The sequence below is a fragment of the Dromaius novaehollandiae genome, chromosome 3 (genome assembly GCF_036370855.1).
Source record: "Dromaius novaehollandiae isolate bDroNov1 chromosome 3, bDroNov1.hap1, whole genome shotgun sequence".
Taxonomy (NCBI): Eukaryota; Metazoa; Chordata; class Aves; order Casuariiformes; family Dromaiidae; genus Dromaius; species Dromaius novaehollandiae.
The window spans coordinates 69,668,801-69,692,992 of NC_088100.1; the positions used below are offsets into that span (position 1 = coordinate 69,668,801).

Sequence of the window (24,192 nt, forward strand, 5' to 3'; positions counted from 1 at the left end):
AAGGCCATCAGCAAAATCAATAAATAAACATATTTCATGTTGATAAAATAATTTTTCACACAGTGCTCATTAATTTGTGCAGTTTATTACTACAAGATACTATGGACACTCAAGAGCTTGAAAATAAAGAAAAAGGATGTCAAGAACTGCAAAATTTATTAAAATTAGAGATTTTAAAAAGAAAATGGATACTTATGTATTCAACAGAAATATCTTTCAGTAATATTTATATTTTTTGTCCAGTTTACTGTCACTGCACAATGGAATCAGAACTAAGCTTCAAAGTTCTCTTTACATCACCATATTTACTGTTTATATACCATAAAAGCTGTGGGGTTTTTTTGTTTTTGTTTTTTAACATTTTCCAGCTCAGAACATTTGCAACACCCTTTTGGACATGGCCTTCAATCATTACAGTCTATCCTCCACTCTTTAAAGTAAACAATTGTTAGTCTTTTTAGTCTTTTCTACAGAAACCATTCAGTATTTCTAATTACTACTTTCATGAATCTCTAGATTCTTTCATTTTGCTGTTGCAGCTTTCTTAAGATCTGCAGGATTAGTCACTTTATCTCAGGTAAGAATACTTCATCAAGTTCCATTAGATCAAAACATCTTTACTCCTCCGTTCCCTACATATCTTAGAATCACAGGATCATTCAGATTGGAAGGGACCTCAAAAAGGTCTCAGTCCAAACCTTGCTCAAAGCAGGGTCAGCTGTGAGCTCAGAATGGGTCACTCAGGGCTTTATACAGTTGGGTCTTGAAAACTTCCAAGGACAGAGATGACAGCTTCCCTGGGTAATCTGTCCTACTGCTTGACTGTCCTCATGGGGAAAAAGGTTTTCCTTGTATCCAGTCTGAACCTCTCGTTTCAACTTCCGTCCACTGTCTCTCATTCTCCTGCCACACACTGCTCTGAAGAACCTTGCTCCACCTTCCTGCTGATATCCCTGTAGTGCTGCGGGGCTGCTGTGAGATCCCTCCCCCCAAAAGCCATCTCTTCCCCTGGTTGAACATGCCCAGCTCCCTCAGCCTCTCCTCACTGGAGCACTGGAGTACTCCAGTCCTGACCATCTTGGTGGACCTCCACTGAACTCACTCCAGTTTGTCATCTCTCCTGTACTGGGAGGTCCAAAATTGGACGTGGTTCTGTAAATGCAGTCCAACGAGTGCTGAGTGAAGGGGGATGATCACTTCCCTCAACCTCCTGGCTGCAACCCCTGGCCCTCTTTGCTGCCAGGGCATCCATTGGCATGGGTTCAGCTCGCTGTCTGCCAACACCATCAGGGCCTTCCCACCAGAGCTGCTCTCCCCAATCATGTCCAACCTGCATTCCCACGTGCTGTACCTTGCACTTTGCCTTGCTGAATTTCCTAAGGTTCTTGTTGGCCCATTCCTCCAGCCTGTCTAGGCCTCCCAGCATGGCAGCTCTGTCTTTGACCACATCAACAGGTCCCCCCAGTCTGGTGTTGTCTGCAAATGTGGTGAGAGTGTACTTTGTTGCCTCCTCCAGCTCTTTGACCAAGATACTAAACAGGACAGGTCCCAGGATAGATCCCTGTGGTATTCCACTTGCTATTGATATACAGGCAAAGTACAACCCGTCAATTACTACCCTCTCAGCTTGATTATCCAGCTCATTTTTTTAATCTATCCAGATGTCCACTCAGGCAAGCCGTAATCTCCTAACTTGGATATACCAATATTGTGGGGGAGAATGTCAAAAGCCCTGTTAAAGTCAAGATAAATGACATCCACTATTCTCCCCTCATCCACAAATTCAGTCATTCGATTATCATAAAAGGCAATCAGATTGGTTAGGTAGGATTTGTCCTTGGTAAATCTATGCTGACTGTTCCCAGTCACCTTCTCCTCCTTCACATGCCCAGAAATGTGTCCCAGGAAGACTGGATCCAAGAACCTAAGTGAGGCTGACCAGCCTGTAGTTCCCTAGGTTGATCTTTTAGCCTTTTTTGAAGATGGGTGCAACATTTGTCCTTTTCAAGTTGTCAGTAAACTCCTTCAATCTCCACTTACTTACTTGCTTACTTCTTGGAAAAGTAGCTAGAGGAAGTTACAATTGTTGCTGAGCACTAACAAGCAATTTTGATTATATTATGTAAAATAACGTTGAATTATTCTGTAATCAGGAGAGTACACAGCTTGTTCAACAGCTTCTTTCACAATGTATGTTAAATAGGACTCATCAACTTCAACCTTTAGGTGCTGCCTGCTGACCATACACCTCAGTTCTTCAAAGTCCTTTTGTCTTCACAAGACAGATCTTAGTCAACAGACTTTTCCACCTCCTTCCTCTGGATAATTAAATACACATAACTCCTGTGAAATGCTTCAATTCATCATCTTATTTACTTTATTTTTCAGTCTCTTACAAAGAACTGTTAAAGTAGAAGGCTTTCTGAGAAGTCAAAGAATGTATATTAACTGGTTCTTTCATTTTCTGTTTTGACACAGAACTGTTGAGACAAAATTTTCACTTACAGAAGCTGTATTTATGGTTAAAACACAGGTCATTTGTCTATAACTCTGTTGTTATAAGAAAGCTGTTGCCATCTTATTTTCTTCTAACGACAAGAACATTTGTATGCCCTAACCCCAGAGATTAAGCAAGTGTATGTTTGGTACTCAAACAAAAGTTGCTAACAATCTAGCGTTGCTGTTTCTTGTTCTGTTCTGACACCCACTATTTGATACTTGTACGTCTGGCAGTATCTTCACTTGTAATTGAGGCATTTTGTGTTAAATATAAAACTATTATTGCAAGTTCTCTTAAATGCATACTAAAACCCTGGAACTTCAGAGCATCCTAGGAGATCACTAACAAAGATTTGGAGTGAGGAAGCAAAACATTCTCCCATTAAAAAATCCACTTAACAGCTTTTTTTTTTTTTTGTATGCTAATTCAAACTAAAACACTGATGTAGATGCATTCTATAAAACACTGCCTTTTCAGCACTTCTTTTATTAAGGCTGCCATAACTAGTAGAATAATTATTAACAATTATATAATGAAATGGAAGGAAAGACTCTAGTAAATAGAATGATATCATTATGACTCATGCTATTCGGCTATTGGGGAGAGAGGGTTGGGTTGCAGATATCAGTACTAAGAAACTATTAAAAAAAAGAAAAAGGAAAATAACTATCTCCCTGACTTATCACTGCAAAAATTAAGATTGCCCATTAATACCTTATATAGCCAGATTTGCAAATCCTCAAGCCATGGAAAAGGAGAAAATAGGTATGGTAATACCAATGTCATAAAAAAGAGAAAACATTCTAAAAGTACATGCTGGCTCTGCAATTCAATGTAAACAATCTTTGAGTAAAGCCTCAATGGACTAATAAGATATACATTAGCACTTTAGTCATAGGGATGCTACAGAACACTGAACAAGGAACTTGAAATGTATTAAAACCTAACATTACTCCAATGCAGAAATAAGGTACAGATCACATGTGGTAAAAACAAAGACTCTTCCTCAGCTTACCAGAACGACTCAACACTATAAGCCCACCAAGACCTTCAGTTTATCACATTTCCACTCTTGTACAAGAATTCCTTCTGCAACACTTATCTTCAAAGTCCCAGAAATCACAATCGTGTACATTCACTCTGCTGAGAACTTTCATGACAAAAAAGACTCCTGTATACTATTACTGCCATAAACTAAAGAACTTCAGGCTGAACTCTCACAAGGTACATAAACATCTCTGCACAATGCCAACTCCTTCAATTTGCTCCAGTTAACGTCTCCAACATTCAAGACAGCTGCACCTATCAGTACACCTATCCACATAAATGCTGGAATTCAAGTCTGTGGAATAAAAACACAATACAACACTGTGCTCTTAACTGTGTTTTGTACCTACATATTAAGGCAGTCCCTATTACTGATCCATTCATTCCCTGTGAATATAACCTATTCTAGTAGATGGTTACAGTTGCACTACAGCATTAGTAAAAGCCGTATTTTTGTCCTGGGTTATTTTTACAGCTGTATTACTTTCACCAGTAATGATGGCTCCATTATTTCAAAGATTTAACGGACCAATTTCTAGGAATTTATGAGAAATTGTTCTGCAACTTTAGATGCAGCACACATCAAATCCAGGCCAGATCACTGCCAGAAAAAAGACTGTCGTTCCACTCCCCCACCTCCACCCCCAAAACCTGCTTTGTTTCTCTGGCTTATTTTTTGACTTAGTCACAATTCTACAGAGGTTATTGACTCACAAGCTGTTTTTTGCAAAGGTACTAGAACAACATATTTCTGTACCTTGAGTAGAAGTTCTTCCTTCATATTCTAGATGTTTTCAACTGCTACTACTGTAATTGCCAGCATGGTTATTTCCACCCGGCCTTGAACTGTATTAGCTTTCCTCTTGGATTTTTGCATTCCCTACTTTTATTTAATATAGACACACACTTTGCAATACACACAAAATTACTTAAAGGGCTTATTTTTTTTTCTGACATCCTTATACAAGTGTCACTTGGCTAGTTTTAACTACAGTCATGAGCTTACTTCTTCACTCACTATCACTTTGTGGCTAAAATTAATAATTTTATTGGCACTTATAATGTAAGAAAATTACAAGTCCAGTCACTTTTTAATCTTCTGGGAAAACAGGGTATATATGTTTCTACATGTTTCCCTTTCATTTTGCCTTAAGAAATCATTTCCTACGTTATGTCATATACACAGGAAGTGGAGGACATAAGACATTCAATTTTCCTCTATGTGTAGCTAATCTGAACTTCTCCTTCCTGCTGTGTTATAAAGGGGAAAAAAAACACATAATGGCTTAACTTTGCCAAATTAAATCAAACTTCATATAAATGTTACCTAGCTTTAAACTCATACAAAACTATGTATTTTCACTTATACAATTCTGTCTAGACAATTTTTTGAATTTTTCAAGACACAGCACTTTATAGTATATTCATGTATTTTTAAAACTTCTAAATTTATACAGTGAAATCCAAAAGAAGACTCTTTCCCATACACATACATTTTAACGATAAATATTTCTTCAAACTTCTATTACTCTACTTCTACCTTATTAAAAGAGACACTCTGTTCCAGTGGATTAAGTGTGTTGGCAGCAGCAGCAGCAGCTGTAAGCTGTGCAGTGAGGGCCTGTAACTGAACAACAAGACCAGCATCCAGGGCTTGAAGTAGTGAAGGCTGAGGTTTCTGCTGTTGTATCTGCAGTGTCTGTATTAACTGCTGAAGCTGAAAGAGAGGACAACTGCATTAAACAAGAAAACTAAACAAAAAAATTAAACTAGTCTTTTCTCCTTCCAATTAGGAAAAAAACCTCAGGAATGAAGTATTATCTAACCTATGGCTATTATTTCATCTTAATCTGTTTTCAGTTATGGCAAATTACATTCCCACTTACTGGCTAATTTGTTTTCTGTGGCTGACAAGACATGCAGATGCTTCTTCCTCCTAACTTGCTCTGACAGGTTGCATGATGACCAGTCACCACTCAGGATTTCCTGCTTTCTAGGGTTCCCCCTCTTCTGTTTCTCCAGTTTGATTCCTTCTGACCTGAAAAAAATCTGTTAGCCTACTCCAGCTTCCTACGGGCCCCACCTATATTAGGAAAATCGGTATGCTGTAGCAACATTTTTATAGAGAAAATAACTACGCTGTTGCAAGTTCCACTTTAAGTTGATGCAACATGTATATATTAAGAGTTTGCACTAGTGTCTCTGGATTAGTCACAAGGAAAATCTCATGCTGAAACTCAGGTTTGAGCTGACAAGAGTGCAACTCCAGCCATTTCAGCAAAACCATAAAAAGCAAATTAACCAGGAACTGGGAATATAATTCAACTTCTTGCAATGGCACAGATGCTGTGTTCTGTATAGCACTATCTTAGGGAAAAAATTACCTAGAACAGTTCAGGAGATAAAATGTTGAACAAGAAGCAGTAGCTCTGGGGTAAGATGAAGTACAGCAAAAACCCCAAACTCCTCCATCCACTATGGCAAAGAACAATATAGCAAATGGCTGCATCCACAGTTTTCTGATTCAAAGAACAAAGAATGGGGAATGCCAAAAGGCAGACGTAAAAATTTTGTTTTAACAACCCCACTGTGCAACCCAGCAGAAGTCTAGTATTCTACTGGAGTAAGTAGTAAACATCAGCAGAGAAAGAATTTTCAAAAGCTCAGTGAATCTCCTGGAATGGAAACTAAAACATTTGATCATAGTATAGCAGGATGCCCTAAGAGTTTCCTCCTGCATATCTAGAGGAGGAAAATAAAGAAAAGTAATGTATCTTCCTCTAAAGGTTTTTAAAACAAATGCACCATGAGGACCATCCAACTGTTTGGTATCTCATATTTTCCTTATCCTGGCTTACTATTTGTATGTAACTATTTTAAAGGCGTTGTCCCACTGAGGAAAGCAAGGTTAACATTTTCACGTGGAGATCTATACATCTGTTAAATGGAGATCCCCCCACAAAATTGTACAAATTTATCTTAATGCACAAGGAAAAGATATTATCCCTATGGAGAAGCCCTGGTAAAGTACCTCAGAATTAGAGGAGGCAGTCCTTTAATACTTCCACAAGGTAAGCCCCTGGAGTCTTTTCTTTGGATATTTCTGGATAAAGGTTGGGCAGATCCAGCTAGTCCAAACTATGTAAGTCCCTGATTATCTTCAAGTTCATATTTCATCTCTTCAGGGAGTTCAACACTGAGATCATTTAGGGTTCAAGTTTCTGGGATTCCTCCCTTATTGCTAGGGCTCACTAGGAAGTCTGTATAAGCTGATTAGGTTCATATTCTCTTCCACATTGCATGGAAAATGTATGACCTTTTTCAAAGATCGTTTTAGAGACAGCCTCTGACATTCTGAAGCAAGTCTTCTTTAGAACAAGTTATTCAGACTCTTTATCCAGCAAAGCCTCTGAAAACGCTTGTTACTTTTTTACTCCACCAGAAGAGCTTTTACTGATTACTGCAAGGGGCAAAGACGAAAAGCTGCCCCCCACACCCTCTTCTTGGTTGATCCATAAAAGATGAGCAAATATGGCTGATCCACCTTGCTGTATGTTGCTCTGTGTAGGAAGGAATCAAACTGAAGAAGCAGAGATGGAAGCCCTAGAGTGGGAAAATCCTGGAAGGTCACCATTCCGAATGCTTCCATATTCTTGTTGGTCACATCTCTCTTCCTTCCGACCTTTCCTGCATCTAGACTCTCATCTTACCTGCATGCGTTCTTCTCACCCATGAAACATAACCTACAGATGAAATCAAGTATTTTGGCTGGAGCTTATGGGAAAGGAAGTGGCTTGGAGAACAGTAAGAAAAAAGAGGTGGAAAGGGAATGGAAACAGACATTGCAGTTCATCTACAGATCCTAAAAATCTGTATGCACATATCTTTGCATACACAGTCTGTCTCCGTACTTTTCTTGGTCTCATTTTTTCTCTCCCCCCAAACCCATTTTCCTCTTCATTTTACCCTTTTGAGCTAAATATGCAAATGTGATTTTTTTTGTGACCTGCTGTCTTCAAAACTGTAATTCCTATCTCATTTTCATTAGTTTTTCTTTCTCCTCTGCTTATTTTTAAAATATTTTTCTTATTTCCTCTAGCTAACAATTTTTAAAACTACCTTACTAACTTCCCTTGTATCTCCCCTTCTCACTTTACATCCCTCTCCACTATCTTTGTTACACGTTTCATGAAGTATCCCACAAACTCTTCCTGCTCTCCTTTCCAATGACCCTGTCAATTTTGCTCAGTTCATCAGAAATTAAAAACTATTTAAAAACTGCCTGCACATGGCTTATGAACAGTTACAGATGACACTGTTTAGCTGAACACTGTAAAACCATCTCACTTAAGTAAAGAAGTTGCTGCTGCCAGAATCAGTGCTTTATAACAGCTCACTGGTGGCTGCTCCTGATTTACATGCATAGGATTTCTTTAGTACCCCATCAGGTATATCCTATGCCTCAGCCAATAACTACAGTCCAAATAAAAATCAAAGTGCCAGACCTAGGCTTGGGCCATCCCAAAGTTCTTGTATTAACTGAGGAAAGCTGATGATCTACATTTTTACTGAAAGCTAATTCTGAGCATTCAATTTATGCGGCTTCAGGTTAAGAGGACAGGCAGTTCAACATGTTCTGTACGTGAAGCCACTTTACTGAGTTGAGCATCTACAAACTGAGGAACACAAGAATTAATCACTTCTTCTAAATGAAGACCTTATTTTTGAATGCTCCAAAATAAAAAATGTATTTAAAGCTAAACGCAAGATAAAGAAAAGAACCAACATACAACATAGTTCCACAATGAGTATATTCTCACTACATAATTCTGTACATAGTTTAGCTTCGAGGGGGCGTCTAGCAGAGAAATGTGCTTAAACTGGCATTCTGTTTCAGAACTATATCCATGAAATCTTAATACTGCTCTTGCTTGATTTGTCTCCAACATATACACAGAAGAAATTGTACATACTGAAGCCCGGCTTTTTCCAGTACCTGAACTCACCTTCTGCAATACTTTTAAGAAACCAACAGGGTTTTACAAAAAGTGATAGGAAGCTTTAAGTGGTTTACCTGGAACATACTTCTGATGAACAACCTTCTGGGAAAATTAACATGGGTACTGGACACAAAACTAAGAGATATTCATGAAAGCTGCTTTCCCTTAACTGTAGCTAAAGACACAGGGCAAACAGTATACAATGTAACTGCCTGCAAAATATTTACCTGCTGGCCTTGGGGACTTTGTAAAATTTGTGCTACAGCAGCAAGTGTATCTGTATTAGCAATTTGAGATACCCAAGGATCAGGTAAACTCTGCACCACATTGGCTGGAGTAACTGGAGTCACAGGTGTTCCTGAAAAAAGAGAAAATCCAATGTGCCAAAATCCTTTTAACATATAGGGTTAAAAATAAGGTTTTTTGTTTTTTAAGAATACTGTATAAAGTAACAACAAACCAGACACAAACATTCCTGTTATTTTATAGGAAAAATTTATGGACAGCAAGAAATTAAATGATAAAGATACTATAATCTTTCCAGGAAATCAACCTTACAAAAAGTAAAAGACGCAAATATTTTCTTACCAGTTATCAAATACTGAGAAAGGCACGGTATTAACACCAGTTGAAAACATTGTTCACACACACACACCACAAACCACACACACACACACACACACACACACACACACACAAACTTCACACAGCATTCCTCAAGCAGCAGGATTACTTAAAAACATTGTGCAAGTGTAGTTCACAGTTCTTTCTGCTGCTGACCTGTGGGAACTACGAACAGAACCACTGATGAATGCAAAATATAGGAGAGCGTCAAGAAACCTAAATAGGTTTCACACAGTAATCTAAACCATTCAATAGAAGCAATACATATCAACTGATAATTGCTGCCAATCTATTCAGAAACATCCATGAGATATCCAGTAACTTGTGAACTCACCCGGCTCTTGCATTTTATCCTCAGGCAGAGCCTTGAGGATTCTACTAAAAATGGGTGGATTTGTCTTTCATGTGATTGTGGTACAGTGAACTTCAGTAAGCTTTTCTCTCAGTTGTGGCAACACTATTTAACCAAGATTTTATTAGTATTATTTTGGTTTTAACTCTGTCAATGACCTACTGTTTTGACTTTCAAGGGTAAAATTATGCTTACTGCACTTCTACGGAACCTGAAAATATTTAAAAATACATAGTTGGAAAGTAAACACAACAGGCTAGCTCTTGGTTTTACTATTTCCTTTGACCTGAATGCTGGATATAATACATTTCCTTCTAGCTGTCTAAAGCAAACCAGTGAGATTTTTCAGCATGCTGACAGCCAACAAACCAAGGCTGACACAAGTGTTTAATTCAAAGTAGGATCTTAGCCTATTTTTGTTTACCTGGTGTATTGTTGCTCATAGCAGCTGTAGTGCTGGGCAAGACTGGGGTCACAACTGGAGGAGGAATTCCTGCTGCCATATCCAAGAGAGGCTGAATAATTTCACTCTTAAACACATTATTCTTCTGCCATAAATTTAGCACTCTAACAATTTTACTCTAAAATGAAGAAACGACAACAAAAGACCTGAGTCAAGACTGTATTTCTTGTTATTATCAATTATGGAATTAACAACTGGCAATATTAATATGTCTAGATTTAAGTACCTTTTTGTTTACAAACAGTAAGAAACATAAGAACAGTTATACTAGGTCACACCAAAGACGTCTAACCCACAGTCCTGAGGCTGACTTATACAGGATACCTAGGGAACAGTAAGGACACACTATGCACACAGTGACATTGCTTTATCTCCACAGAAAATCAAACAGATTAAAACAAAACAAAGCAAGTATATCTTGTTCCTTTATATCTTTACTCTTGGAAGGTGCTATGGAAGGAAAATAATTTTAAGGAAAGATTTTAAAGCATTACTAATAATTAAAACAGGGATTTTTAGTCTCCTCCTATATTTTTATGGTCAACATATATTAATGTAATTTTGGTTTACCTATGCACCGACTGAAAAATGGACCTATTTCAGTAAGACTATTAACTACTTCTATAGAAAAGTAGCAGCTCAATATTTCGCAAGTCCTATAAAAATAAAGGCCACATTTCTTATATTATTTCTTGATGAAGTGAAGAATTTAAAACTTTAAACTGGAATACAATTCCCATCCAAATATAATCACATAGTAATATACAAAAATGTTGGTCATAGGAAAAAAAATCAAAATTAAGACTTTATACACTCTGTTAAAGGTAACTCATTGTTCTAGTTGCAAATACCTTTCCATTCCAACCTTCTTTTGATCTGCTCCCAAATTTTTTCTCTTCTAAGCTTTATTATTTCCCAATGGCAAGATTTTAATGTCTTTAATACTTAGCACAATTTTTTGCTGGGTCAGATATATAGTAGAACTATTTCCACAGCAGTCGGTCTTCTCTATAATACTAAACTCATATGCAACACACCAGCAAGATTTCAGATTGCAAAATATATTTTCCCTAGCTGAAGTGAAAAATACCCCGGAAAGAAACTAACGGGAGCTTTACAGACCACAAACATACTTTTACATTTTACCAAACACTATCCTTCACATCAAATATCAATGTAATACGTTAGTTCTCATGCACTAAGATACCAGAGAAGCATTAAATGACAGCATAAATGGTACTATTTCTCACTCAACAATAAATTTACTATGATATCTTTTAAAGCCAGATGCAAACTGAGTACTTGCAGCCATCCTTGCACCAGTTCTCACTCTTCAACATGGCAAATTGTGTTTTTCCAGATTTCCCAGAGTAATAAGCTAAAAATTTATTATTACACAAAACAAACTAATCCTGCATAAGGAATAAAATTAATTGAATAAAAAATGAGATTAACTGTCAGAAGTTCAGGCTTATATATATGTAAAAACATCATGGAACAGAAGTAGCACAATTTGATCATTCAGATACACTTAAAACCAGACTGGAAAAATGTCATTTAGCTTAAATAATCTGTTCAGCAGCACCTCAGAACTCCACTGCAGAAGACAAGACAGATGTCCATGCTAGAATATTTCAACTAATTTTAATTTGCAGATCCTGACATATTTTCTTGTAGAGGTCCTAATCCCTACACGAAGGCAGGAATCCTAAGGCAGTTACAGAAGGCATGCAATGGCTGAACTTGCCTTAGTCACTTTTCATGGATGCCTTTGGTTTTCAGATCAGTGGCTGAAAAATGCAGCTGCAGGATGGCATTTAACTGTCCTAAGAATAAGCAGTCTTTCTCTTCTTGCATTTTCCTGCCTCACCTACCACTTGATTTAGTAACTGCAGCACACAAATATATGTGGAGATGATGCCCTTGGCATTTCCTATCATTTTGTAATTTTTCAATGTGCTTATATTAAGACACTCCAGCTACTGTAAAATCACTGTGACAAATACGAAGGAAGTTAAACTGCACCTTCTGCTCTTTCCAACCAAGCTCAAATTGCATAAAGATAATCTGGTAGCAATCTTGACTACTGTGGTCCAAGGGATCAGCTGAGCTGTTGGGTCAAACTATTCAACTTAGGACTTATTCAACTGTTAGTAGTTTCAGCATCAAAAGAAAGATAACTTTAAAGACACTTTGCTGCTTTTCTACTGCTGCTTCAGAGCAAAACACGCTATCTTGCGCTGAAGATACTGCTGTCAAGAAAGATACTTATTCCTCAACACTAAAAAACCTGCTCATTCATTTTCTCAAAGAAAAGGGGAAGAGAACAGAAGACTGACAACACTTCCCTGTCCTAAAAAACCTGCTCATTCATTTTCTCAAAGAAAAGGGGAAGAGAACAGAAGACTGACAACACTTCCCTGTCCTACCAAATGCCTGCTTAATTTCTCCCCATCAAAATACCTTACTACCATCCACTGAGTCTTCTTGAAAACCTTATGGGAAGACCCCTTTTATCTAGCTAGATGCATCTTGCTCCATGCCTCCACTCAGAGAAGCAAAATTAAAAGAAACATATAGAAATGCATAAAGAGAAGTCTATAACCAGGTTCACTACAGTAAGCAAAAAGCGAGTTAAATTTTTTCTTACTTTTTATAGATAACATATTAAAGATTGTTTTGACTAGAAGAATAACTAGTTTACCTTGTCATCCCCAGGGCAACGATACAAGTTCTGGAAAGTGCTGATGATGTTATTGCTAAATCTTGGAGCAAACACATCCTTTTCTTGCCCAAACTGATGTCGGGACTGTCTCACAATGGAGTCAATGACATAGAGACCAGGCACCTTGTATTCTGGTTTGCACTACAAAGAATGAAAATTTAAAATATGCACATGTGAAAAATAGCACAAACCATTAACACCTGAGAGCAAATATGGACAGTCCACTATAATTTTTAAATGGCTCAAGGTATTAGCAAAATGTTCTCTATCTAATAAGTTGCTCCTCAAGTATCAAGCTGTCTCAGACAGAAACATCTAAGCTTTAATGTTCAATTTACAGCATTTTTGAATATTTTCAAAATATGTAAATGGTGTAAAATCAATTTCTGGTGACTAAAAAAAATGAACTTTTTAGAATCTAGCTATCAAAATCTAGCACATGAATTGTGCATTCTTTTAAAATGCACCACTATTTTAAAAGAGGTAGAACAGCATAAAGCATGAACAAATTCTTAGTACTACCTCGGAACTAGACAGAAACATTATTCAAAATATTTTTGTCCTTCTTGATGATCTAAGTCAAAATGTTAACTTTATTTTGAATCACTAAGTACCGTGTGCTACATGCTCCCCTTGAACAAGAAGGTATTTACGTGGACACCTGTTTAGTTGAGAATATACTGACGATGCTTATTTTAAAACTGTGGAAAACTTACATACATAAATTTACAAACAGCATACTATTTATAAAGCACATGTGTTCCAACTGCAATTCTAATTACTTAGGTAATTTTACTTAGGCAACAATTATAGCCGAAAACTTGGTCTTTCAATTACAAAAAATTGCATCAGACTAGTGCAATCAGTTAAAGACGGAACGAAAAGTTGTACAGAACTACAATGAAATCACCACTGAAATATACTATGGCAAGGATTTACTTTATGACCACTGGTTGTATACTCTTATCACACAGGATATCATGGAAAACACGAGAAAGTACACCTCTTCCCTCTCTGGTCCAGATAGTCTAAAAATGTATTACGTAACACTGTAAATTCATTATCTCTAATGCACAGCCCAGTCTATCAGCATCACATCCTCCCAGGTTTCTCCCTTGTATTTAGTGTATGCTTCAGATCATGTTTTCGAATGTATTAGTTTACCTCTTCTCCAAACAGAATTTTGTTTTGTCACATTCTACCTTTTTTTTTTTTTTTAATCTTGCTAGGTCTTTATATATTATTTCTCTTTCCTCAGTATGTATAGCTTCCTCCTCAGTGTGCCATTTATTCCTTCTCTGAGGTCATTAATAAAAAGATGTTAAATAGGACTGACTGTAACTTCATTCTTGAGTTTTCCATATCAGGTAGTACATACAGACTAGATATTTCAAATTATCTTTACCTCTATTATTAACACAACTTACAGAGAAGGCAAGAGTTTCTAAACATAAACCTATTGCTTCAGTTGTAAAGGAATTCATCAGTACACAAAGCCAATTTTGCCTTTGCTTTTTATTTTTTTAATACTAGCACGAGAAAAATTCTTTAAATTATTTAAAAACAAACTCTCCAGACTACTAATTTAATTAGAGCCCAGATATAAATTTTTTGCTTTGAAAAGTGATGACTTGCTAACATTTGCAAACTCAATACAGGATTTATTTATGCTGTAAATGTACATTTGTGTTTACAGTTGTGGCATTCTTCATTTTTAAAAATGTGTATGGCATTCTTTATTTTTAAGAATCTGTATTAAAACTATGAAATTACAATGCAACTGGATGTATTATACTGTCTTCAGAAAATAAATTCCATGTATTCTAGCTACTCAAATTTTTGCTAAATGATCATCAAAAAGAGAGTATTCTGTATATATAGCATACGTGTATAAAATCTTTACAATATTCAAACTAGTAAAAAACATGGAAATTTAGTAAGAAAACTCAGCAAATATGCTAGGTGGAGTATTCAAAAACATGGAATACACTAAGCATAAGAAAAGATGATAATGAAAACGATAACACAGATAATAAAAACTAAAAGTAAAATATAACTAAAAAAGAAGTAATATTACAACTGGGACAGTGAACCTAAGCATCCACAAACCCAGATATGACAGCTGTAACACACCAACTGTTCACTTCATGAATACGTCTAAGTATGAAGATAAGAGTTAAATTTGGTTACTTAGAAAAACAATCTGAGTTTCAATCTCACAACAGAATATCCTTGTATACGGAATGTGGTCACATGACCCCTGAATTGCTATCTTGCCAGATATATAGTCAACCAAGATGACAACAGTCCAGTGAGATAGTGTCATAAAACAAAATATGTTGTGAAGAACTATTTTACATGAAGTTTCAATATTTTTTAGATGAATTTTGAGGAAAGAAGTGATGAGTAGGAAAGAACCCACAATAAACTAATTAAGATGGAACTGACATCACTCTGGACAAGTCCGTAGCAGATTTTAATGGAATATTCAATGGTCTGAGCTTTAGCTTGAGATGATGGCTTCCAGAAAAATAATCCAATCATCCAGACATATAAAATCAGTCCATAAACATCAAATGACTGGAAAAGAGCTTTCACCTCTTTATCTGTGATTCTACTCAAATACCAACTTACTATTTCATGGTATTAATAATTTATGGCCCTCATTAAACTATTCATGAAAGACTAAAAAAGAATTACCAAGCCCACCAAAGGAAAATATCTAACGCAGAGGGATCATTAGACAAGGTTATCAATCACAACGTAGCTCTGCCTTCTCTAAAACCAGCAATGAATGGTCCAGAATTCAGTACATTCCCTTACCAAATAGTTTGGGACACTGAACACAGAATGTGTAAATATAATCCATACTCTTACTAGTTTGTGGAAGAGTCAGGAACAACCAGTGCAATTCCCAACAAACTGCCAATTCTTCATTCAGAGGGGAAACCTTCTCTCTTTCCTTTGAATGTGGAATAGTCAATCAACAACCACTGCAACTAAATATCAGTATTTGGAACTCAGACAACTCAGGATTAACTTCAGGATATGACACCACAAAGTGGTACTGATCAGAGATGTGCAGATGGATAAGAAGACAGACACACATTTTCATCCTCCTACGTCTATCTATAGTAGTAAACAAGGATCAGGGGATACTGGTCCCTTTCCCCTGAAGCAGAAAAAGGTCAAAGGCAATGCTTCAAAAGATAACTATTTGATGAGACACTAGCAGCAATGCTGAAAGTACGCTACCAAGTTTTCACTAGTGCCACGAAACTTATGTATGACACACAGACTTATCTCACCTTTTCCATATAAGGCTTAATCTTCTATTACCTAAATAATTCATTCATGAACTGTTTTCGGACAGTGAAAAACACCACGCTGAAGCTGAACCCCGTTCAAACTATCCAACCACTGCCAAAAGACATCACAGTATACATTGGGCACCAAGGAGTAATAGTTAAGGAGGAAGACAGGTTAATGAGACAGAGCAATGTAGACTGATTAGTATACTGGACAACTGAATGCAGAATGCATCTTACACTGTAACTTTAAGAGACTAACTTCTCTACCTTGCTTGAGAAAATAAAGAGGCAATTTGACCACAATTAATTAATATTTACAAGAGGAGAAGAAATTCAGTGAGAAAGTGACCAAGCATTCCAGTACAATGCAGACAAGGAGATAACAGTCTCAAGTTGGAATGCATACATTTCCAACTGGAAATAAAATGCAGTTTTACCCAAGAACAATTAACTTTTGGAAGAAAACAAAGTGCAATATAATTCTCTGTTGTTCAGAAACTTTAAGTTAATCCCACATCTTCCCAAAAAGTCATGCTAGTCTAGCCATAATTTTTTTGTTTTAAGTTACCAGCAGGAATAACTGACTGAAATGCTACATCTCATGTTACACAAATGATGAGACTGGTTGATCATCCTCCCTTCAACTCTAAAATGTATGGAAAAACGTGGCAGAAAAGCAAAAGCAACTATCACTTGCCAAAGCACTTTAAATTTTTTAGCTGTTTACATGGACTACATTTTAACTGACAGCCTATTTCAACATTAAATGAATACAAACAGAGAAGTAGTCCCAAGACTGTATCAGTAGTCATCCAGACCAAAGTATATGACAAGTACAAAATGAGCACAAAGTATTTGTATTTATGCACCATGGGTTATGATGAGCTGAACTGATTACTAGCAAAAATTGAATGTTAGTAAAAACAAACAAACAAACAAAAAGCTAATGTGTGATAAAAATATTAATCTACACGTGTACATAAGACACGACAGTCTTAAATACCCTGCATAATATGAAATGAGGAGTTTTTCTGTGAGCTGACAAAAAATGCCTGTGATTTGCTTACCTTCTGAATGAATTTCTCAACACTCTGCACAACGTGTTTGTAGAACTGGAAAATAAAAGAGAATTTCAACAGAGGAGAAAACCTGAAAATGCATATGCTTGCTCAAGTAATGCAATACTTACGGTAAACTCAGAATTAGAAACTCTGGTTGGTAACCAGCAATTCAATACTTACAGCTGAGTATAATGTCTCCCTTACAATATTTAATGGCATAAGGAAAACTAAACCTCCCTTATTCTTGTCATCTGAGGGTTTTTTTTTTAACTGGATTTTTTTAAAAGAAGTACTTGTTTAGTGGGAAGTATGAGAATAATAAAATTACTCCTTCAAAAACCTATAGTTATTTCACTGTACATTACTGAAGATGTTAACTCAATGTTAGTAAGCGTGTCATTTCACCATATTTTATTTATTTTCCAAGTACACTTTAATAACATAAACCTTTCATAATCTAAAAATGAGTATAGGAAGATAATATCTACCAAATACTTTTTCTTCAGAATCTTTTTTTAATCTTACACATCACTGCAATAGTGATAAAGCTCTGTACAATTAAATGTTTTTATCGAAATGATAAAAATAGAAGCATGAGCTACATTATTCCATTATCTCATAAGGTGCACTGAAACGCACACCTCACAAATACAGTAGGTGAGCAAATATAGCAGTTACTTCATATTCTGTTTTCTCCTGACCATTGCATATGGTCATTGTTTGGTGTGCAGTAACAAAAAGGAATAATTGCTTGGTATACATTACACTTGGAGTAGGCTCCACATACATTTAGGAAAGACTTTAATTTCTGTGAAATAAAATATGTCAATCCCAGACTCAAGTTACTGGATATGTTCGATTCCTGGTACATCATTCTAGGATTAAATATCCTAAGGAAAATAGCACAGTCAGGAAGGTGAGGTACTGAACTGACAGCCACAAGTTAATATCTGGAAAATTAGAATTAGAATTCTGTGATTGAGTAAAAACTCAAACATTTTAAGACTTCCAAGTGAAATATATAATATTTTGGTATTATTTAATCATTTACTTTATAGAATCATTTCATTATTTTTGTCAGAAAAGTGTAATATTTTTATTATGCAAAGTAGAGTCTGTGGGTTGTGACATAAACTTCTCTTATTTAAGAAACGCAATGAATTTCATTCTTCTGTGATCAACCTGCTATTTCTCTGAACTACGCAAAATGCCAATAGGGATGCCATTAATCTGAAAACATCTCTGCATTCTCAGCAGAGAAGAGCAGATAGGAAGAGCCTAAAATAATGGCTTTTTTGCTTTTATTCTTTCCTCTTTTTCACCCATCTTGCTTTCATGAATTCCCATTTATGTTAATGGTTAACATTAATGGCATACTACTTTTCTCCCTTGTTCTTCAGTGCTGTTTTCTGCTGCTTCATTGCTGTTCAACAATTAATTTTATTTTGTGACAAGAGAATTCTTTAATTAATACACTAACAGTAAAACTTAGATGATTTTGTATCCAAACAACATTAACAATAAAATTTATGAACGAAGCACATGCAAAGGTATGCCAGAAATTTATGAAAATGAAATAAATCTTTAACAACTGTATTAATCCAAAAGGCATACATATCTTATGTTTTCTGAAAATAAAAAAAAAAACTTCTTAGTATTATATTTAATCACCTGTTCTTGGGCAATCTTAGATTCCTTTTGAAACATAGAAAAAAAATCTCTCTTTCAGATCTGATCCAAGAACCATGTTGGGAAAATTCCTTCTCACATATGACAATCAGTAAATGAAAGTCAAATAACAAATTAAGCCCTCTATTGTACCTCTGCAAATCCACTACCATCACATCTGATCATAACTTGGAAATCGTACAAAGAAAAGGGGGGGGAAATGTTCAGTAGCAAGTTCTTTAAGCTATGCAGTTATTTTGAGAGATGAGAAATGGAAAGAAAATGAAAATTTGTTAGCCAGTTTCTTACCTTTATAGCCTTGATTGCTGCCTTGGTGATCTGTGTCATTTTAGCTTTGGAAATAGGTGGCTTGTAATCATTTAGCGAGTACAACTGAGGGGGGAAAAAAAGGTAATTCATCAGAAGTATATTCTGCAATTATAAAATAGTAAAAAATCACAATGTTTGTCATAAGAAAATACCATTTTTCATTTTTACTTGATTTTAATTATAAGTTATACCAGCAAAGGCATCCCCATTCAAGAAAAAAAAAAGGGCCAATAAAATATAACATGCAAAATGCTTAAAAGATAACAAACTTTTCTTTGCAATGGTCACTGTATACCTAGATTTACTAACACTAAATACAGCAGACAGCTGCAGGTAGAGTTACAGAGGCAATACATACAGCACACAAATATGGTGGCTTTCCTTAAGATTTTCTTTCTAGGGCAAAAAACTTACAGTAGTATACATGGTTACCTTTACACAAGCATAACAGACTTTCAACCAAATACTTATGTTATCTGTCATCATCTGCCTTCAGAACCTAACAAAACAAAAATCTAACACTAAACAAAATATTCCAGCCCAGTGAGAAAGGAACATGTAGTAATTTTGCCACTTGAAATAGTGGCAAAAATACTTATTCGGAAAAAATACTTATTTCATTCACTGTAGTTAGAGAAATGAGGTATTATAAGTTATACAAATGCTTAAACAAGCATTCGTTTGTGTCCTCAGTTATAATACAGTTACACAACTTCATTAATATTAACTAACAAAACAGCCACAATACACAAGTAGTGGAGTTGTGCATCCATTTTTCCCCATGATGCAACAGTAACTTTATTCTTTTTATTTGAATATACATCTTCCTGACAGAAGCAATCCAGAATGACAGATTTTTATCAGAAATTTGCTACATACTGAGAACTGTACATAAACTAACTTCATAGCTATGACTGATAGGTGATAATTGAAAACAATTCCTTCCTTCACATTAAGTGTCTGGAATCCATTCACTTGCTGTGAAAACCTCAGATTATTCACAGTATATGGCTTTGAAAAAACATTGCTCTTTACTTCTTCAACTCCATATGTTATGAAACATAGGACTGTCCAACATTTTGCTACTTTCATATGCAAAATCCCTAGATACAAAATCCCTAGATACAAACCAGTTTTAAGGCTCTTGACTTAACTTGCATTATAATTTTATTCACAAAACATACTTAAAAGCACGTTAGCTTGAAAATAGAGCCCTGATACCAGAATGCGCATCCATACAAAATCTAAGATTTCTTTCCTAAAGCCTCAGGAAAATTTGGGAGTTTTCCCATAAAACGGTCACTGAAACAAAAACAAAACTACAAACAACCCTCCCCCTACATGCGCTGAGCAATACAATATATTTAATCCTTTAACTTCCTGAAATTCAACCATACATAGGTGAACAGCTAGCACAGAAAACATCGTTCAAAATGGTTTACATTTAACGAAGTAAAATGCAACAGTAAACAGGATCACACAGTGGAAAGGATTTGACAAATCTTAAATATAGGCTATGCTCCCCAAGCTCCTTACAATAATTTATTGCTCTGAAGTTAACAAGAAGATATTTTTCAGTTGTATTTGAGTTCCCAAGAGATAAGGATTTGTTCTTACCAAAAATGTGAAATGCTTTTTTCTGTACTCTCCTGTCAAAAAAAGTTTTAACTAAAACTTTGCATAGCTGTCAAACTTTTTCTCAGTTTGGTTTGTCCAAGCATAAATATCAGTCTTTTTAGCTTGAAAGGATCTCCATTACAATAGAGAAATTTTTATTACCAGTTCACAGCTAAACAGTCACTTAATTAAAAAAAACCTATTATTACCTCTCATTTTACAGGGTGCTCATTGCTGTTGCAAAATATTTTGAAGTGCGTAGGTGCTTCCTACACAACAAAAAGCAAAAGCTTTTGAGAGTTCAAATATATAAATGCTGTTAAATGGTATAGGGGAAAGGGAGAAGAGAGGAGGAGAATCAATAGACTTCAGTCAGTTTCTTCTTTGTTTTATACTAATAGTTCAGTGCTCAAATTTCAATTATCCGTAGGTGATTTGCTAGACTGCTGGCCATCCATGTCCCGGCTACTGGCTTGGGTGGAATCATGTGCAAGTACAGCTAAATTGTTTTTGGTGCCACTACAGTCCCAGAAGCAATTTGCTAACTTTCATGCAAATGCCTTAGCAGAGTCAGTTTGGATATTCCTGGTCAGCACTCTCAAAACCCAAACTACTAGTAAAAGGGATTCACAGGTCAAAATCAGCCTACATCCAAGAAGCCACCTGGCCAATCCCCAGAGCACATTCAAGAGAACAGGAATAGTAGCTCTGCAACCACAGACACAGGGAGCTAAGGGAAAGCAGAACCGCTGACTTGCACGGATGTGCTGGGACCACACCTGACCAGTCCATTACCTTTGAAATGCTGAGGAAAAAGGGGAAGAGGCAGTTCAAAGCATCAAGAACACCACAGTGCTGGCAACCACAGAACAGTCGCAACTGATTCTAAAGCACAGACTGTGTGCAGTCAGGTATCTTGCTACAACATATCTCAGCATATGTCCCAAAACAACAGGACAATAGGGGATGTTGATAGCATCCCATTATTCTATTCCAGATAGCAGAAAGGCAATTATAGCATAAGTTTGCTAGTTTGTATTATCTGTTATTGAAAGCAAAAAAAGGCACCAAAAGAAACAGCAAAATTAAGAATGTGCTTCTCCAGAGACAGGCTTTTTGGACAAACTACAGAAATATTCACTGACTTGTTCCAGATTCTAACAGTGGCTTAAAAGGAAATGCAAATCCTAAATTTAGTACTTGGAAGAAACCAAGACAAAATGAATTATTTTTCATTAATTGTCTTTAAGAAGCTTTTAATTTCCGATAAACACATTTTGTTTTGAAACCCACATTCACTTGGAGAACTGCTGATTTAGATCTTTCAGTTCCTTACCGAGGAAGTCTGAAAAAGCAACATTTGTAATATTAGATAGGACAAAGTGACAGCCCAATGCTAAATATTTTTTACAATATTTGCAACATTTAACATACCAGTTCCATTTATAAAATTAAAAGATTCGACATTTCTTAAAACTTCCTCACTGAGTATTTTAGTATTGAACAAAATTAAACTAGGTAGAGCATATGAATCCAGAGCATAGTTTAATTCAAATCAAAGGGGGCCAAAACCCAGCTTTTCTGAATATAGAGATAACCCTAGCGTGCACAAATGCCTCCCTGAATACCAACTGATAGCACACGTTCTTGCCTCTAGCTTCAGCAAATTCATACATTATGCTCATAAAGTCAACCAGGGATTCCATTCCACTTGCTCTACTTGTAGGCTGGTCAGACAGAGAGCAAGGCTTTGTTGCCCCTCTAGGAACCAAACCGGGGGTTTGTCTCCAGCACACAAGAAAATTCTTTACGACAGCAGACATTTAAAGAAATCTGACATTCTTCAAACCCAGTTAAAACAAGCCAACTGCAATTTATTCAGGATTATAATATATGAAAGTAAAGAGCTTAAAGTAAAGAGATTAAATAATAATATATATATTATTATAAGAACTTCTGTTGATCTTCTGGCTCGTTTTTCTTGTATGCCTTTTGACAAATGCTTGGCCAAAACAGTTTGCTAGAAATTAGCTCACTGGCAGAAGATAACTGCTTGCCCTCACATCAAAAAAGCCTTTAAGAAAACTAGAAAAAAAAATCCAAGATGACCAAACAGTAAAGTCAATGAAGCTATCGTAAGTAAAAGGATATCTGCAGAAAATCAGAAGTAGTGCCTAAAGGTGGAAAACAAAAAGTGACTATAAGCTTTAGCAGGTTAAATGTAAAAAATAAAGCAAACAAGTTTGAGAAACAACGAAGAAAAGGCATACCAATAAACCCTTTTCAAGAGACAGAAGGAATAGTGGGCTCCTCTAGGGCCAAAAGACAATCAGCATATAAAAGAGGGCTCATATGAGATAAAGCTCTACAGAAAAAGCCCCCCGTACCCTGCTTTTGGATTTATTCACTGAGGAAAAACTGTGGAGACTTCTCATATCAAAATCCTCCTGAAGTATAAGAGGCTACAAAACAAATTCACAAAGTGAAAAATAATGAACTGCCAGAACTAAATTCTGAAGGAATTCAAGAATGAAATAACCACTAACTCTGATTTGTGAATTCTCACTTAGAACAGTCCCAATCTTGTAGCACTAAAATACAGGAAAAAACAACATGAATTTCTGAGAAGGGCTCAAGAAGAGACTTAGGAAACAACAGATCTGTCGAGTTTGATGCTTGTACCAGAAAAATTTATAGAAATTACTTAAAAGAACAGAATTAGCAGGTACTGAGATAACTCCACACAGCTGTTGTTAGGGAAGGCCACATCTCAGTCTACTGACATTCTTTCAAAGGCTCAATGAGCACACAGACAAGAGAAATCACTGATATAGTTCACCTGGACTAGCAAAAGGCATTTAATAAAAATAACAAAAAAGGCATGACACATAACCTGATAAATTACTCTTTAAAGACAGGAAACAAACAATTTGAATAAACAGTCATTCTGTTTACAGTAAAGCTAAGTCCTAGTGCACTCCCAGAGCAAAGATAAACCCTGACTATCAAAAGCCGCAAGAGAACATAAGCGCTGCTAACAAGTAATAAAATAGTAGACAAAATAAGCATAAGTACACATGAAGTAGTGGACATAGACTTTGAAGCTGACTATTGCTATTCAGGAATAAGATCTGCTGATACAAGAGACATTTCTTTGAAAGCATCAGCTCAATAGTAAACCAGAAATATCTCAACAGCAGTAAAAATAGCAAACAGAACTTTACAACCAAAACACTATTTAGGCCACTGTATTAACCTACAGTGCACTCTCATCTTGAATACTGTTCAAATTTCTGCCTTCTTCTCCACTCTCCAAGATTCACAGGAAACCATTAGGGATAATGAAAACCATGGAGCAGCTTCTAAGTGAAGAACTAGGACTCTTCAGCCTGCAGATAAGATTACTGCAGGGAAGGCAGATGTCTATGCAGTCCTGAGTAATGGAGAAGGTCCATTGGGGATGATGGGGGTGAGGAGTGCATCAAGCAGGAAGT

The 24,192-nt window shown here is 36.1% G+C and overlaps 1 protein-coding gene across 4 annotated transcripts in view; it reads right to left on the bottom strand.

Moving 5' to 3' along the window:
* Nucleotides 1-24,192, bottom strand: part of SCAF8 (SR-related CTD associated factor 8) — a 98,157-nt gene that overhangs the window by 57,055 nt on the left and 16,910 nt on the right. For all 4 annotated transcript variants that reach the window (XR_003262509.2, XM_026122244.2, XM_064509130.1 and 1 more), the window contains exons 2-7: nucleotides 19,061-19,144; nucleotides 17,090-17,134; nucleotides 12,691-12,852; nucleotides 9,948-10,104; nucleotides 8,775-8,905; nucleotides 5,088-5,264 (exon numbers count right to left, since the gene is read on the bottom strand). Coding sequence is in view for 3 of the 4 variants with exons in the window: in XM_026122244.2 (XP_025978029.1) it covers nucleotides 5,088-5,264; nucleotides 8,775-8,905; nucleotides 9,948-10,104; nucleotides 12,691-12,852; nucleotides 17,090-17,134; nucleotides 19,061-19,144 (756 nt within the window). In the remaining variant the exon portion in view is untranslated. The remainder of the gene's footprint in view (nucleotides 1-5,087; nucleotides 5,265-8,774; nucleotides 8,906-9,947; nucleotides 10,105-12,690; nucleotides 12,853-17,089; nucleotides 17,135-19,060; nucleotides 19,145-24,192) is intronic.